Source organism: Thamnophis elegans, chromosome 2 (assembly GCF_009769535.1).
Source record: "Thamnophis elegans isolate rThaEle1 chromosome 2, rThaEle1.pri, whole genome shotgun sequence".
Classification (NCBI taxonomy): domain Eukaryota; kingdom Metazoa; phylum Chordata; class Lepidosauria; order Squamata; family Colubridae; genus Thamnophis; species Thamnophis elegans.
The window spans coordinates 49,700,865-49,718,227 of NC_045542.1; the positions used below are offsets into that span (position 1 = coordinate 49,700,865).

Sequence of the window (17,363 nt, forward strand, 5' to 3'; positions counted from 1 at the left end):
CTTGGTGAAGGGTCATCTTGATTGAGATCTAATGCAAATTTCCACTTTGAATCAAGTTTTCACCTTGGGCAAAGGATCTACAAGTTAAGTGATGATCCACATTGGTGTAACTATAGGAATATAGAAGACTTCACCATTTGTTATTTCCTAATCAGAAGTTCGGTGGTTTGAATCCTTAGCACTGTGTAACGGAGTGAGCTCCTGTTACTTGTCCCAGCTTCTGCCAACCTAGCAAAAATGCAAGTAGAAAAATAAGGACCACCTTTGGTGGGAAGGTAATAGGGCTCGATGCACCTTCAGCGTTTAGTCATGCTGGCCACAGAGACATCTTCAGACAGTGCTGGCTCTTCAGCTTTGAAACGGAGATGAGCACTGCCCCCTAGAGCTGGAAACGGCTAGCACGCATGTGTGGGAGAACCTTTACCTTTACCTATTTCCTAATAGGACAGAGTACTAGTGGCAGGATCTAGGGAACTCAGATGGATTCAAAAGGGGCAAGAAAAATCTCAGACAACTTCTGAGGCATTGTACAAATTCTAGAAAAAGATGAATATAAAGAAACTATGGTAGCCTTGTCATTTGTCCTATGTTGTTCCCAGCATATGGCTTCACAAATAGGACAAATGATTACGAGCCTTCATATATAATAACTATTACACGATCTTTCCCAAAGTACAAAAGGCGAAGGCTTTGTCCATCTGAAAAATGGCGTTCATTGCTATAAATCTGGTATTTGTGGAATGGAAACTTGAAAAGTATGTATTTTGCAGGAGGAGAAAGACTATAAACAAGAAAAGGCTTCATGCGCTAAAAGCACAAAAGATCTGAAACTGGAAGATTTCCAGAAGAATTGAACATGACACTGCTATTGCTGATATAACTGAAAACAAATTGATGGAACAAGGAGCCAGGCTTAGTTATAAAGGCTATATAGGTAGTCCTCAACCTACTATTAAAATTGAGCCCAAAATTTGCGTTGCTAAACAAGGCATTTGTTACGACCTTCTTGCCACAACTGTTAAGCAAATCACTGCAGCTGTTAAGTGAATCATGCGGTTGTTAAGCGAATCTGGCTTCCCCCATTGATTTTGCTTGTCAGAAGTGAGTTAGGAAGGTTACAAATGGTGATCACATGACCCTAGGATAGGGCAACTGTCATAAATACATGCCAGTTGCCAAGTGCCCAAATTCTGATAAGGTAACCAATGAGGGTAGTGTAACAATCAGTGGTAGGTTCCGGATCCCGTTGCAACTGGTATGCTGTGATGGGGCCGGGCGTCTATCACGTGCATGTGCGCTGCGCATGCATGCGCACCCACCACCCCCAACGCTCCAGCTGCTTGGCGGAGCATCACACAGGTGCTGTACGCTGCATGCGCAAATGGCCTGGTTGGGTCAAATAAAGCTCAGGAATGCGGGCAGGTGACACTCTGAACCACCATACCGGAATGGTGCCTGCTGCTCCCAGCAGGCACCGGTATGCCCATACCGGGGCGTACCGCCCACAACCCACCACTGGTAACAATCCTAAATGCAAGGACCAGTCGTAAATTACCTTTTTTAGTGCAATTGTAACTTTGAATAAATGATTGAAGACTACCTTACATTTAGCACATGGTTCATGAAACATGTAAAATAAAACATGTAAGGTCTAAAACATTCTGAGCAGGTTCTGTGTAGACCCAAAAGCTGTTTGTGCAACACAGACACCACAATGCTGCTTTACATTTCATTACATTCACCATCCAGTAAATTTCACCATAAGAATTAAGAATTAGGCTTTGGAGTAACAGTCCTGTTGTACATTACATTTAATCAAAAACAATCCAACTCCTTTTTAGGCATCCCAACTTTTGACAATTAAATACTTACAAATTTGAGCATGTTCCAATCAAATACATAGTCATAGGAGAAGCCTTGTCTATGGAAGAGATTTCTGAATAATTGTCTTAGATATGAATAATCCGGTTTGTCATCAAAACGCAGTGAGCGGCAGAAATTCAGATAGGTAGCAAACTCGGCTGTAATGAGAAGGTATGATTATGAGAAGTAATGATTTTCTTATGTTAGTAGAAAATCAAGGTAAACAAAAGGTCCACAGTAAATGTACCAACACACTGTACTTCCATATTTGCCTTAGGATTTTATGAAATTATCGGGGTAGCTATTCCCTTGAACTAAGTGGCAGTTCTACTCATCCTGTAACTGTGATGGAATGTGCACCTGGAGAAGCCATGGAGGGGAGTCTTGGCAGCCCAGAGCTTTCCCAGGGAGGAGGCAGCACATTCCAGAGAGAAGCCCAAATTAAGAGACTGCACAGTCCCGGGCTGAATGAATAAGTGAGGAAGAGGCTCAGGGTATTTACACCCCAGAATCCCTCGGGTTGTACAAAAGTTATAGGCCACCACCTGTTTGTTGTTTGTTTAGCAAAGTGTTCATTTAGCAAAGTGTTAATGACCATCCATAATTATTTTTCGGTCTCTTAAGAGTTGGGCAGAAAAGACAGGAAATAATCTACACAAAATCTAAACAAACCCAATTTTCAGAACAAAATTGCTTCTTCAGGCAAGTCAGTGTTTACACGACTTTCCTTGGCTCTAAGCACATCTTGAATTCTTTTGAGGAGACTGTCCCAAAGTTTTCTGATGTAATCTTCTAGTATATTATACCAGTGTCTTTCAGCCTTTCCCAGAGTTCTTCTTCAAATTTAGGTTGTCTTTTATTTGTTTCTCTGTCCAGGTGATCCCACATTGCCAGTATAATATTATGGCGTCCCCAGAGTCCAGACCATGACTCTCAGTATTTTATCAGCTATTTTTCTTACTAAATATGATTTCACTGCAGCAGCATTGTACTTGGGATCGTTATTATGTTGAAAAATATACCAATTGCCAAACAGGCTCATTTTACGATCCCATCAATCATTCTTCCATTTCTCTCTTCTTCTCACATATTGTCGACAATTAGACCCAAAGATTTCAAACTTGGATTCATCATTCCATAATACTCTTTTCCACTGATCCTCACTCTGAATCTTTGTGAACTTTAGCCTATCTTACCTTTTTCACCTGTTCCCCTTCCACAAGAGTGTTTTTTTGGGGGGGTTGCTACCCTTCCACAAAGTACATTTCTGCTCAAGCTTTGCTGGACTGGAAAAGAGTCAACTTGGCATCCCAATGAAGCTGCCAAATGCCGAGTAAGGTCCTTGCTGGACTTCCTTCAGTGTCTCAAAGAGGAAACTATGAGGAACTTGAATTTGAAAGTTTACTTAGCCTTACAATCCTTTTTTTTTTGTCCTTGACCTCTGCTGATTCCTCAAATTTCTTTACAACAGCTTGAATATCACATCTTGAATATGCAGTTTGTTTGTCGATTTCCCTTTGAGAAAAGTTTTGGCTGAGGCAAAAGTATGATTTTATGTCTGTCACATTCTGTGATCTTTGGCATTTTGACTGAATGATGTGATTGAAAGTTGGGTCATTAGCCATTTTCAAATGAATTACACTCATACAACATGTTTATGTACTGAATGCTCAAGCATGTCTTGCACAAACCTGTTGTAACAGACCTTTTGGGACAGCAGTCATTTTGGCATGAAATAGTAGGACACAAAAAGGTGTTAACAATAATACTTAGGATTCCATTCCATTTAGGTTTACAAGACTCAAATGTCTGCTGTTGCTCAAGTGTAAGGGGAAGTCACACTACATACTTGCCACTTTCACCTATGGAAGCTGTTTTTTCTGCTTTGTTCTGTTTTTGAATACTCCATACAAATTTCCTGTATTTTCTGGTTGTATTCTAATAAAGAGACCGAGATATAATTATATATGGTCATTATACCAACTACAAACCTAATTATGGCCTAAGACTTTGCACGTACTGTATTTATTAGGGTAGTGGCTTATAGTTTTACTTGACAAGATTCTGTCCATTAGATGTAAGCAAATGGAATGATTTCATTGTGTAATCTTTGGGGTATGTGCTGCCGAAGCGAGCACTGTGTAATCTTTGGGATTGGACCTGACAGTAATTGAGTGAAAAAGTAGTATTTCTTTCTTTTGCAAAATGTACAAATGAGGAATCTAGTCTATACAGTTTCAAATGCTAACATCATAAGGATATGTACTCAAAGAAGAATAAAAAAACCGAACAATGCAAATGAATTACGTGCTACTGCTCTTCAAATTTAGCAATACAAAAATGCAATCAATAAGAAAAATATTTGTTAATGGAGGGCTAGCTATACAGTGAGCTGTTGTTATAAAGGACGAATAGTGTATGCAACAGAAAATCTATGAATGGATATTACTCTCTGAAATGACAAAGGGAATGAAGTAAGTAAGTAATTTAATAGCCAGTTTATGTATATTCATTAAACTCAGAGATAATTTAGTTAGTTCCAGAATTATTCCTAAAATAGAAATACAGCAAAATATGTGACATTACGTTAAAAGAAGCATTACTGTAAACTTAGCTTTAAACTTAACATAAAGAAATTTATTCTAGTGAGAGAACTTACAAGGGTATCCTTTACACAAAACCTCAATGGGAGTGGACATTTTCTTTTCACTGATGCGTTCATATTTCTGTCTCTTTGTAGCTGCCTTCAATCCCTGCCAGGGGAGGGAGCCCAGGTTAAAATACATGAGTACATAACCCAAGGACTCCAAGTCATCTCTGCGAGATTGTTCTACAAGGAGTATAAGAACAGAGCTATTAGGTTCTATCATTTGGAGAAACAGTGCAAAGCAACAAGTTATGTAGGCAAGATTTTAAAGTTACAACTTAACTACATGGAAAACACAACTTTATAGTTATTTTAAGCATGCCTGTAAATAATGTTGCTAAGATCAGAGAACTGGTGCACCCAGAAGTAAAAGCAGGAAGCTAAAGATGACTCAGACAACTGAGCCAAATCACAATCCTGCAATGTTTATCATTATTCTTTTCAGTCCAGAATAAAATACCAAGGTAGTCAATCACTGATCCAGGAAATGACAACTTCTATAAGCTTTGTCTGCAAAGAGATGTTTTTACTGTTTCATGTTTCTATTCTCTATGGGAGCTTTAGACTAATTTGCTCCCTAAAGTAAAATGGCCTCTACTGTCATGGCATTCTGGAAGCAGGTAAAAACCTGGTTATTCTGGAAGGCCTTTCATAATTGACGAACGTGGAAACATAAGTGCTAAACTTAAAATTTGCATTTTGTATTACTTTTGTTAAGATTGTACTCTTAAATTTTATACTGTTTAGAATCCACTTGGACCAAGGACAAGATAAATCCCATACAAATCAATCAATCAAGCATCTACAATCAATCATGCATCTATCTAACCGACTCCATTAGAAAAGCATCATGTGGTTTGCAATGCATTGTGCTTTAAATATTAAATGTTTGCTCATAATACACAATATCTCCTATCGTGTATCAGATATTATATATTTTGATTTTTCTGGGACTCTTACTCTATGACAATTTAGCTAGCAGTTACAAAAATCTACTGCCAACTCACCAATTCCAAGATGGGTATTAATGGAGGCATAGCGGGCAGTTCCTGTTAAGTTTTTATTTTCACGATAAGGAATATGTTGGTGAGTACGAGCATCGCGATATTTCTTGGCCAGCCCAAAATCTATGATGTAGACAAGGTTGCCTTTCTTGCCTAATCCCATCAGGAAATTATCCGGCTTTACATCTCGGTGGATGAAGTTCTTTGAATGAATATATTCTATTCGGCTTATCTAATTGTAGAAAAACATAATTCCAGAATTAGTAAACATGAAACTCTACATTTAGCTGTTCCTTTGTTCTGAATAACACTAAAATTCTAACATTTAAGTTTAAACATTAAATGAAGTACACTACTTTATTTACTCAAATGATCTTCATAGTCCAAGAACCACATTTTGGAAAACTGACGTTCTTTAAAAAGGTGGTTGTGTGATCTCATTGGCTAAGACTGTGTTTGAAAATATAAACTGTAAATCATTATTTAATTTATAAATCACAAACTACTAGCCGTAACCACAGCATGTTTGATCACTGCTAACATACAAAAAATGCTAGCTTTTGTGTGATGACATTCATAGAAAGAAAAGCTAATTTGTAGTATTTACCACACTTATTCAGAGAAAGTGCACATAAACATAAGTAGTGTGTGAAGCTTTTAGGAAGTTCTCATTTCCAATAGCCAAGAAATACAGTGATTCTAATACCATTTGGTCAGCAAGTAGAAGAACAGTCTTGAGGCTGAATTTCCTTGAGCAGAAGTTAAAGAGATCTTCAAGACTTGGTCCTAGCAATTCCATCACCATTACATTGTAGTCACCTTCAGCACCACACCATTTGATTGTGGGAATGCCCACTAGAATGTGGAAAAATAGATTATTCCTAGCACTTTATAGAAATCACAATATAGATCTGATATCCAGTGAAAATCAATGTGACATTTACTTTAATTTATAACATTATTTTTCTTTTCTGGAAATTACTAATACTGTACATTCACAATACATGATCCTTTCCTCAAAGCATATTCAAGTAGGAAGTGAAAAATTAAAAAGGGGGTAAAAGCTTTATCATAGTTCTTTGCTGGCCAAATCATATAAAAATAATCTGTCAAACTGAAACGTACGAAAAAAGAATGGAGATTATTATTTATGCCAAAATATGCAAGTATTCAAAGGAATGTTTACAGCAGCATTTTTTTAGTCTTTTGGTATAGTGTTGTTCAAAATTTTATTTATCTGGATACAGAATATGCAAAAAAGCTTGTAGCGGGCAACATACAGCCTCACGGATACTTTAACTGAATAGTTCAAGCATGGAAAGAAACAGGCTCAGACTCCCTACTTCTCCTATCTTCAATGTGTTATGAAGATTTCGCCCCCCCCACCCCCAGCTTTAAAAAATAAGTCAGTGACTACTAGCACAAAGCAAAGCAAGCCAGTGTCATCATGACTTATTTTTTTTCTTTGACTGTATATGTATGTTTAGACAATATCATTCCTTAATAACAACAATTTATGAAATGTGGGGAAAATACACAGATAGAAAATACTCAGGGGGTATGGTTAATGAAGACACTCACATAATAGCACTGTTCATGTAAGCACCACCCTTTACCAATTTGAAAGACGTCAAGAGGTGAAATATTTGTGCCTGTATGATTCATGAGGGAGAAAACATGCTTACCTCCACCTTGCATCATTTTGTAAATTTTGCTCTCTATGTGGAGTTGAGGATGTTTGGTTTTGACACATTCCAATTTGATGGCAACCTCTTCTCCAGCAGCTATGTCAGTACCTTAAAAAAAACCACCTCAACGTTATAATTCAATGCTTTGACAAGTTTTGAACGAGCTTTGCTATTAGGCATCGGATCCATAATTTATTTAGTCTAATATCCAGCATCAGGCCACTGCCCATGTCACATCCCCTGTAGGACTTGCAGAATTGATACTGAGCGAATCTAACTATGCCCTACTAAAATATTCATTGTCTGTTTGTACCCCCAAGTTAGCCAAAATGGTCCATTACAGTACAAGCAATTCTTGAAAGCACCTAACCCAGTGATGGCGAACCTATGACACGCGTGTCAGTGCTGACACGCGTAGCCATTTGGGGTGACACGCACAGGATTTCATGTGATTCATCCTCGGCTCCTGCACGGCCGCCGAGAATGAAATAATCTGTGCTGGAGGAACGGGGGGGGGGGGCGGGACGTGTGATCTCCCCCGCCCACACTCACTTACTGTATCGCAGCCGCCCCTTTCTGAGCGCAGGGGCTGCTGGTAAGGCATGCGTGCCGTGCGCACACACGTCATCAGCGCGGCGAGGGAGGACCCGCAGGAGAGGAGCGCGGGAACAGTGCGCGCCTCTCTCCAGTCAGGCCGGCACAGAGAGTCTACTCCTGGGACTGTCGGTTACGACCGCACCACAGCAGGGAACAGCGGAGTGCCAACGGGAACTGTGAGCGCCATTAGCAGCAACTATAAATTGCGCAAAATTATGTTTTTGTCGAAGTGACACACAACGCGAGTTATGCTCGATTTTTTGCCGATTTTTGACACACCACGCCAAAAAGGTTGCCCATCACTGACCTAACCTCTGCTAACTTAAAAATGTGTAAAAAATCCAGGATTCATAACTCCTGTGGAATTGAAATTCCCAGGATGTTCACAAAGGTTTCATTCGCAAAGTTGTGGCTGCAGCAGTGTCTCCCTAGTTATGTGATCTGCCAATTTCCCAGAAACTCAACAGGGAGGCTGCTAAAACGTCAGAAGTTGCTGCCATTCTAACTGCATTTTTCCCCACCTGTGGTCATTCTGTTTATTTAGGTAAGTAAATATTGTCTTACTATGGAAATTTATTTACCACTACAATAATCTTTCCATTTAGGATACATATTCTTCTTAAATGACTACTGATCTGGGCAGTATTTGAAATATGTCTAGCCTAAAATTTATTATTTTGTCTGGTCACACCATATTGGGTAGGTCACAGTTTGCCTAGTACAGTATAAAAACAAAATAGAAATGAATCTACAATAATAATGAATGTGCCATATGTGTAGACAGCTTCAACTGTTGTAATATTTCCTAGAGTGAATCAAATTTCAAATGAAATTGCATCTAAATTGTGGTTATGGCTTGTACAACTTTTGTTATACAATTCCATAGACATTTCCCATGAAAATTCTTTTCAGTTAGTTGAAATATCAATCTAGCTGAATACCAATTAGTTTTCTCTCTGGTCTGATTCAATGAACAACTTTCAAAATGCTCTATGGGAGATATGCAAGACTTCCTTTAGTTTTACAAGGTTATCCTTATAACAACCAATAAAGAAACTCAGCTGAACATATTTGTTGTTTTGTAGATTTAATGCTGAAGAGCCAGAAGATAACAGCCCCAATAATAGCTGTTACCATGTTCTGCGTGTTAATTTCATACTAGATCTCTGTTGATCAGAATATTCTAATGTTGTAATAAAAGTGGTCAAACTTCTGTCAAAGAAAAGAAGAAAATATTTTTGCAGTGTATTAACCATCTCATTTATTCTGTCTGTTATTGTGTAATATCCAAGTTTGCAGTAATAATTTCCATGTTTGCCATAATATTATTCATGTTTTGACTTGTATGGTTTTTATTTTTGATCTATTGCCTAAAATAAATGAATTACAGACAAGGTTTTACTTTCTGTTGTTCTGTATCTAATGATTGCATTTGCATATCATGCTAAAGTAACAACTGGGTAGGTCCATATAACCCATTAAGTCACTAATGTATGTTGTAACTGTTACAATAGTTTTCTTTTTAAAACTAACTCAGTTGAAATTATAAACAGGCTATCTTCTTCCATTAAAAGAAAAATAGATAACAAAAATTAATGTGACACCCAGAATAGACAAAACTGTAAGTTAAAATCCTATTACCTAAAAGCTTGAAATGTCTGAAGAAAAACTTTTAAAATGCATTACAAAATTGTAAAGACTGTATGGGACAAAATCCTTCCAATTTCATTATGATCTAAGTAACCAAGCCATCATGACTTTTTCACACTGAAATTAGTGGACCCCGAGTTTAACTAAACTTTGTATGAATCCAACACATTTTGTGAATTCATACTAGCCAAATAAAATAACTAGTTTTTGTTCATGATTCCCAAGTGATCTCAATAAATTACAATATAGGTAGGCCTTGGATTACAACCATTTGTTCAATAACCATTCAGTTATGACATCACTGAACAAGGGACTTTAAAAAGTTTGTGAAGTTGTGGCTGTCATAGCATCCCCATGAGGAACGGTTGGCAACTAGCTGTCAATTATGATGGGCACAGTATCCCACAGTCATGTGACTGCCATTTGTGATGAGCCTTCCCTCAAGGCTTCCTACAATTAAAATCAATGGGAAAGCTGGAAGGAGGTTGTAAATCGTTCCCACTCCTGCCATTTTTTCACCTGCCCACACTTCATAGCACCAATCTGCGGCACCTGCCAATCCATGCTCTAAAGCAGTGATGGCTAACCTTTTTCTAAACATCACGCACGCGCACTAGCATGCATGCCCACTCCCCTGCGGATGCGTGAGCGACCCCCTTGGGCATGCACAAACAATCCCCACGTGGGTGGGATTTTCACCCTCCCCAGGCTCCGGAGGCTTTCCTGAAGCCTGGGGAGGGTGGAAAACAGCCCAACTGGAAGTTTGGAGAAGAACTTCCGGTTTGCCCGTTGGGATGCTTTCCACCCTCCCCAGCCTTCAGGAAAGCCTCCGGAGCCTGGGGAGGGTGAAAAACAGGCCCAATGGGCCAACTGGAAGGAACTTCTGGTTGGCCCATTGGGCCTGTTTTTCACCCTCTAGGCTCTGGAAGCTTTCCTGAAGCCTGGGGAGGGTGAAAATGGCCTTCCCCCAGCCCTCCGGAAGGCCGAATATCAGCTGGCCAGTGTGTCTATGCATGCCAGATCTGAGGGCTGCCGTGCGGGCAAATACGGCTCTCCCCCCATGGTACCTGCACTCCACTTTGTAGCCACCCATGCATCCTCTGTGCAGCTCCCATAACATCTGTCTGCCTACTTGTAGTTCTTACCTATCAGCCTGTTTGCCTGGGACAGTTCAAACTTCCACCATAACCTGAGGACTATTGCAATTCTAAAATTCTCTTCGGCTTCAAAAGAAGCTGACTATATTGTACAAAAAGTTGTCAGAAACAAGTTGAAAGCCATCTTGGATACATAAAATTAGTTTCATGGCCAGAGTGTTTATTTGCCTGAGACAATAATATAATTTGTTGGAAATCTAAAGCTATTGTATCAGAAAAATATTGACAAGAAATTCAGAATATTCTTCAGGGCTAGCAAAATGTGTATATACAATGAGGCTTATTACAGGGGGCCACAGAAACCAAGTATTGTTATGTTTCCAATAGGCAGATCATGGGAATTGACTCCCCCCACCCCCTTTCAGGAACCAATTTTATTACACATTACAAAGTCTTGAGTTCTCATTCAAACTATGTCTCTGATAATATCTGTCTGTCTGTCTGATCCAATCTGGCAGGGCGTTCTAGGCTTTTTCAATTAAACAATGCTATCTATCAGGATCCCAGAGTATCCTTCTCTGTAGCAATGTCTACCCTGTGGAATAAAGTCTCTCCCCCCCCCCCCCAAATGCCTCCCCTTGGAATGGCTCCCACTTGACATGTTTTGAATGGTCCTGAAGATCTGGCTCTTTCCCCAGGCCTTTGGCAAAGGTGAACAAAGCCCCTTTTCTTTGTTCCCATCTTAATTAAATAATTAAAATTTCCATTGTTCTTTTTTTGTCTTGTTCTGTTTTCTAGTTTTAACATTTTAAAAACTGCCCAAAGTTGACAGGACTCAGCTGGCAAATAAATAAATGGAATACATAAATCTCAAGGGCATAGGCATGTAGCATTATTATTTCTTTGTAATCTGGTACCCTGTTTTCCCCAAAATAAGTCCTCCCCGGATAATAAGCCCAATCAGTCTTTTGACCACACGGGCTAAAATAAGCCCTCCCCGAAAATATTGCAACACAGCAGCAGTCATGAGGTGACCATACTCGCCACCTCCTGCACCTCAAAAATAATAAGACCTCTCCAAAAATAAGGCCAAGCGTCGGGGAAACACGGTAGTAAGAAAAAGTAAAGAAAAAAAAAAAAGAAACAAACAAACTGAACTCTAAATATACTGTCACAATTATTGCTCAATATGAAATTTAGCTGAGTGTCATCTAAATCAGGGGTCAGGAATAGAAACCCAGGTTGAGTGGAGAGTGTGAATCAGATCCCTACTACTATATACAGGTGGTCCTCCGCTTATGGCCACAACTGGGCCTGGAATCTGAGTTATTGAACAAATCTGTTGTTAAGTGAGACACTACATGAGTGCTTTGCTCAACAACTGCAACCCCAGCTCTCAAAGCTGCAGTCATTACGTGTCCACACGGATCATTAAGTGGAGTGCCAGGGAGCGGAGTGCTTCTTGGGAAGCCCGGGCCCTCTTCCTGTCCCACTGGAGAGAACGATTGTGAGAGTAGCATTTGTTAGGGCTGTTGCCAGAATTGGAGCCTTTTCCTCCAGTATTGGAGGGGTAGTTCGAAACCCGAGCGTGCCACAATGGACTGAGCTCCTGCCTCACTGCCAATCTAGTAGTTTGAAAGCATGCAAATGCAAGTTGATAAATAAGAGCCACTTTGTTGGGAAGATAACAATCCTCTGTGAAGCCATGTTGCCATTGCCCCCTTTCTAGGGCTGAGAAAAAAGTGACTGGTTCAAGATTACACAACTGGCTTTGTGCCTGACTAGTGCCTGATGCCTTCACCACTACATCAAGATGGCTCTCAGAATGTACTGTTAACTTTTGAGATATCATATAAAGTTGTACTCAAAGGACAAAGGAAATTCACTTTACAAAAAGAGCACTTCTCCCAATTTCACTGAAGTGGCATACTTGCTAGCTCTAAAGTTTTGAAGTGAGGAAGGCAACAGTTCTATAGTACATTCAAACTGAACTAAAACAAGTGCATAATTATATGAAAGTTCTGGCTCCAGAATAATAGTTAGTATGCAAACTATTCCTGTCTTGAAAATTACCACACACCATTGATATCAAACACTTTGCTATTAAGAGAAAGTCTCTTCAAATACCAAGAGTGACAATCCGCCCTTTTGAATTTCAACTACATATTTAAATCTTTTAAAAACATTTAAAATATCACACACTACACTATTCTCTGTAGCTTGACAAATGTCAGTATTCAAAAACATTTTGATGATATGCATAGCGGAAGCACGACGATATAAATACCACCAACTACTTTAGTTTTCCTACACCTATTTCCTGCATAAACTAAAAACCTCCACTTTTCTTATATAGCATTCTCAAAAAGAAAATACCCTGTTTCCCCAAAAATAAGTCCTCCCTGGATAATAAGCCCAATTAGGCTTTTGAGCACATGTGCTAAAATAAGCCCTCCCTGAAATATTGCAACACAACAGCAGCCATGAAGTGACCATGCTCACTGCCTCCTGCACCTTAAAAATAATAAGATCTCCCCGAAAATAAGGCCAAGCGCTTATTTCGGGGGTAAAAAAAATAAGACCCTGTCTTATTTTCAGGGAAACATGGTGTGTAGTTGTCCCTTACACGAGGTAAACATCTGCTTGCTGTCTGATAGTTTAATGGGCCAGGGTATTAGAAACAAGATATATATACGAAGTTTTAAAACTTGTACAACAACTTTAATTATAGGTGGAGCTGCAAGAGAATTATAGGTCTTCCTTGTGCTGGGTGCAGATTTTTCTAAATAGCTTCAGAAGTACTACCTTATAACACTGAAATAACTAAAGATTCTATTTGTCATGTAGAAGGGAAACCACATTAAGCTTTCTCGTGAACATGATCCTTTCCAAGTTAAAAAATGGAAAGATCTCAGAAAGCTGCATTTGCACATTATTCACCATTAATCTTCAGTACATAATGGTACAATAAAGTGTACTGTATATGGCAATTATTCAAATTGGCATTGATTTTCATGTCCTCCATCTCTAACAGCTAAAAAAAGAAAGCCGAATATCCATTATTTAATGCTATTCGTTCATTTGGGTCTCCACAAGGAGAGAAAACAAATATATGACATAATCATGCAAACACCATGACTTACACATATGTCAGACATTCAGATAGAAATAAATAACCACAGCATTCTTACAATTATGTCATTGCATGTATGTGTCATCATCTCATTGTGGATGTGGCTGATATAAAGCACTAGGCTATGTTGTCACCGAAAATATTAGGACCTTAAAGATGGATCCATAAAATATTTTAAACCAAGCCGTTCAGATTTTGACACGTTTATACAGCAGCAGTATGAGCCATCCCATTATAACAACTCAAAGGTATATTGCAATGGATGTAGTCATAAACCTTGGTATGACTGACTTGAGCCGTTTACCCCAATCAGTTTCAGCCAAGAGTATTTCTGGGTTACCTTTGCCATAAAGCGTATCAATTTGAAAGGAGACACCCAGAAGAGCTTACAACATATAAAATGCAACCAACAACAAAAATCCACATCATCCTTTTTGGATCTATTAAAAATTCATTACCAGAGATATAAGGGACCAGGCCAAAGGTTCACAATTATGTTGATTATTAAAAAGGAACAGACTGGTAGCTGACAATAAACCAGTTAAATTTCTTCCAGCATTTGCTTTGACTGTAGGCTACTCCTCCCCCAAAGAAGCTAGTTTGCAAAATACCCGAAACTTTCTGGAATATTGAAGGCCTCCCAGCTAACAGAGGAGCAGTCTAAGGTTTTGTCCACCCATGAACGGAGCTGGGCATTCTCCCAGTTCTCACACCATGGCTGTCAGAAGCCCCAGTAGTCTTCAATCCCAAGCACTGTTAACATTTGGTTTCCATCTCCCCCTCCTCCATCGCAACCAGGAAGAGGGAAACGGGGGGGGGGGAGGAGAAGCAGGGTACAGTGCGACTTGCCCAAGGTCATATAGGAAGTTGCTGGACACGACTTCCAACTCTTGTTGTCGTTTCTCTTCTAGTACGAATTAAGAAGGAAGAATCCATAGACTTGAAGAGGAAGGATCAAGAATCGCGTTGGGCCTCGAGGCTAAAGGCCACCCAAATCGGTGATCCTCACTTTCGAGTGAAGAGGGTTTCTGGGGAGCCGGTTACGGGCTCCTGGTGCGCGGGGGGGATAAAGCTCGTTTCTCGTTTTCATGCCAGGTGCGGCTCTTTTGGGGCGTTTTTCTGTCACCTCGCCGGGTAGTCAACCCGGACGGAAGGCCCCGGCAAAGCCCCACTCTCCGCCCCCCACCCCCACCGGAGCTGCTTCCCGACGGAGCCTCTCCCCCCACCCCGAACCTCCGACGCCCCGAGTTCCCGGAAACCGTTGGGATCTCGACGGCGTCAAGCGCTTTCTCACCGAGGTAAATGTCCCCGAACGAGCCGCTCCCGATCTTTCGGCCAAGCCGGTACCGGTTCCCGACTCTCAACTCCATCGAGGCGTCTCGATTGGACCCAACCCTTGTTGTAAACGGACCCTGACTCAGAGCAGGGAAGCACCAGCGACCATCGCGGCCTTTCGTCCCGTCTCTCGACGTCCGAGGTGTTCGGGGGCGGCAGCGCAGCCCGGGTGGGAAGGATGGACGCCGATCTTTTTTTTTCTTTCCCCCGAGCCCCGGATACCCCCTCCCGCTTAGCGCAGGTACGACCGAGCCGCCATATTATGTGACCTCACTTCCTTGGCAACAATGGGTGGAGCCTAAGACGGCGGAGCATCCTCTGATTGAAAGCCGGTTGAGAACAGGAACGGGGCGGGACTGTAAGATTGTGAGGCTTAGCGACGCCGCGTCTCCATGACAACCTCGGCGGCTGGAACATCCGGGCCTACCTTACGATCCTTGATTCCGTCCGATGACGCGGGGCTTTTTGGGGGGGTGGAGGGGGAAAACTGGCGGTGGTATCCTGCGGATGACAGCTCCCAGCGAGCCTTCAAGCTCCCCCTCCCCCGAGGCCGGGCAGCCGAGCCTCAGTTTGTCAGAGGTGTCCATGCTCGAACCACAGAATGGCGCACAACTGGACTTTCCCTTCCACTCTTGAGCAGTCTCTTCCAACCTGTTGCTGCTCCAGCTTCACGATTCCAAGACAGAAAATTAGGGGAATCGAAATCCCCGGAGAGTACAAAAGTGGGAAAGATGGGTTTTTGGAAGATATATCACCCATACAAGTATTCTTACGTAAAATCCTAATTGATGATGGTGCATTGGATTTTATCAACAGCGTTTATTCTGAAGAGTTTCAAACTCTGCTGCCACAGTTCACATGAAAAACATCACATGTGATATAGAGCCCAGGTTTTAGATGCTAATTATTTTACTATTTTATAAAAGTGTGTTGTCTTGAAGTTTTCGATTATTTTATGCTTGTCAAGTATATGGTAATAATTTTGATTTACCATTTAGGCTTTAGTTTATATATATTTAAGATCTAAGTATTAGGTTAGTTGTTTTTTAAAAAAAGCTACCATATGAAAATATTACTATAAAATTTCAAAAATATTTTCTGCCAAAGTTTACTAATGAAGAGGGAAAAGAGAAACAATAGGAATTATTAAGATCATGGGAGTGTTTAAGATCGTATAAATAAATAGGATGGAGTCCAATAATTAGATGTGCACTAGTGAATACTTAAGTCTATGATTATTTCTCTGTAGTAACTACATTTAACACCACGGAAGTAGAGATCAGTTCTCGTAATGACAACTCCCACTATTCTCTTTCCATTGTATGAAAATTATAAAAAGCATAGGAAAGAGAGCAAATTGAGTATCTGTTTTGGTGGTCTGGGGCAGCAGCGGTGAACTGAATATAGCTCCACAAGAGCAGAGCTGATGACCATGGCAGAAAGAGAGGAACCAGTTCCCTGGAATTCCTCTCCAGAGAAAAAAGAGGATCAGGATTGTCCTAAGTACTCCATACAGTGGCTTCCCATCAGGAAACTGCAAGACAGTGTTCTCCAGCAGGTTTTGGACCTCTGGGACCTTGGTGCAGTTTGGCACCTTCACCTCTTGCCTAAAATGCAGTTTGGCACCTTCAAAAGGAGACCGGATTTTCTTTCTTAACCTCTTTAGGAAATAGCTTGTTACTAGCTTTTTGGATGTCCAGAGTCTTCAGAAGGGCAATTTTCATTACACCAAGAGTATCGTATTTTTTGGAGTATAAAAAGAACCTTAGTTTTTGGGAAGGAAAATAGGAAAAAAAATCTGCCTATCAGGTATTCATCTGGCTAGTGTCCTTAGTCTGGTCAGCTTCATCTCATAAGTTTGTGATTTTGAGCCCGTGTGTTTCATTCAAGTTTAAGGACTTCATTTATTTCTTATTTCTAAATTAATATCAAAAAGGTGACTAGAACATTGATGTTGGAAGTTTATAAACAGATTAAGGGGCCAAATGGATTTGAAATAAGATTTTGAAATTAATTATAAGAATAACTTCCTGGGAGTGGCTTAAAATTTTACAAAAAATATGACAATTTTGAAACTAATTGTAAAAAACCTTCCTGTGGGAAAGTGCTGATTATGAAAAAAAAAGGGGGGGGGACTTTGAAGGTGACTACAGGAAACCAGAAAAAAATAGAGAGGTAGGTTTATCTACTAATACCAAAGAAAAGAAACTTAACAAAAATGTAAACTATTGTAAAATATCCCTATTTTCACTTGCTGACAAAATAATGTTTAGGATTATCCAATACAGATTAGAGCCGATCATGTAAAGGGAAATGCAGATTAATTTGTTGGATCTGTAATCCAATTCA

At 40.2% G+C, this 17,363-nt stretch overlaps 1 protein-coding gene across 4 annotated transcripts in view; it reads right to left on the reverse strand.

Annotated features, from left to right (window-relative positions):
• Window positions 1–15,293, reverse strand: part of CSNK1D (casein kinase 1 delta) — a 37,755-nt gene extending 22,462 nt beyond the window's left edge. For all 4 annotated transcript variants that reach the window (XM_032212095.1, XM_032212096.1, XM_032212094.1 and 1 more), the window contains exons 1-6: window positions 14,974–15,293; window positions 7,200–7,310; window positions 6,221–6,369; window positions 5,518–5,746; window positions 4,523–4,693; window positions 1,873–2,021 (exon numbers count right to left, since the gene is read on the reverse strand). In XM_032212095.1, the coding sequence (XP_032067986.1) occupies window positions 1,873–2,021; window positions 4,523–4,693; window positions 5,518–5,746; window positions 6,221–6,369; window positions 7,200–7,310; window positions 14,974–15,049 (885 nt within the window). In that variant the 5' untranslated portion in view covers window positions 15,050–15,293. The remainder of the gene's footprint in view (window positions 1–1,872; window positions 2,022–4,522; window positions 4,694–5,517; window positions 5,747–6,220; window positions 6,370–7,199; window positions 7,311–14,973) is intronic.
• Window positions 15,294–17,363: the final 2,070 nt, after the last annotated feature.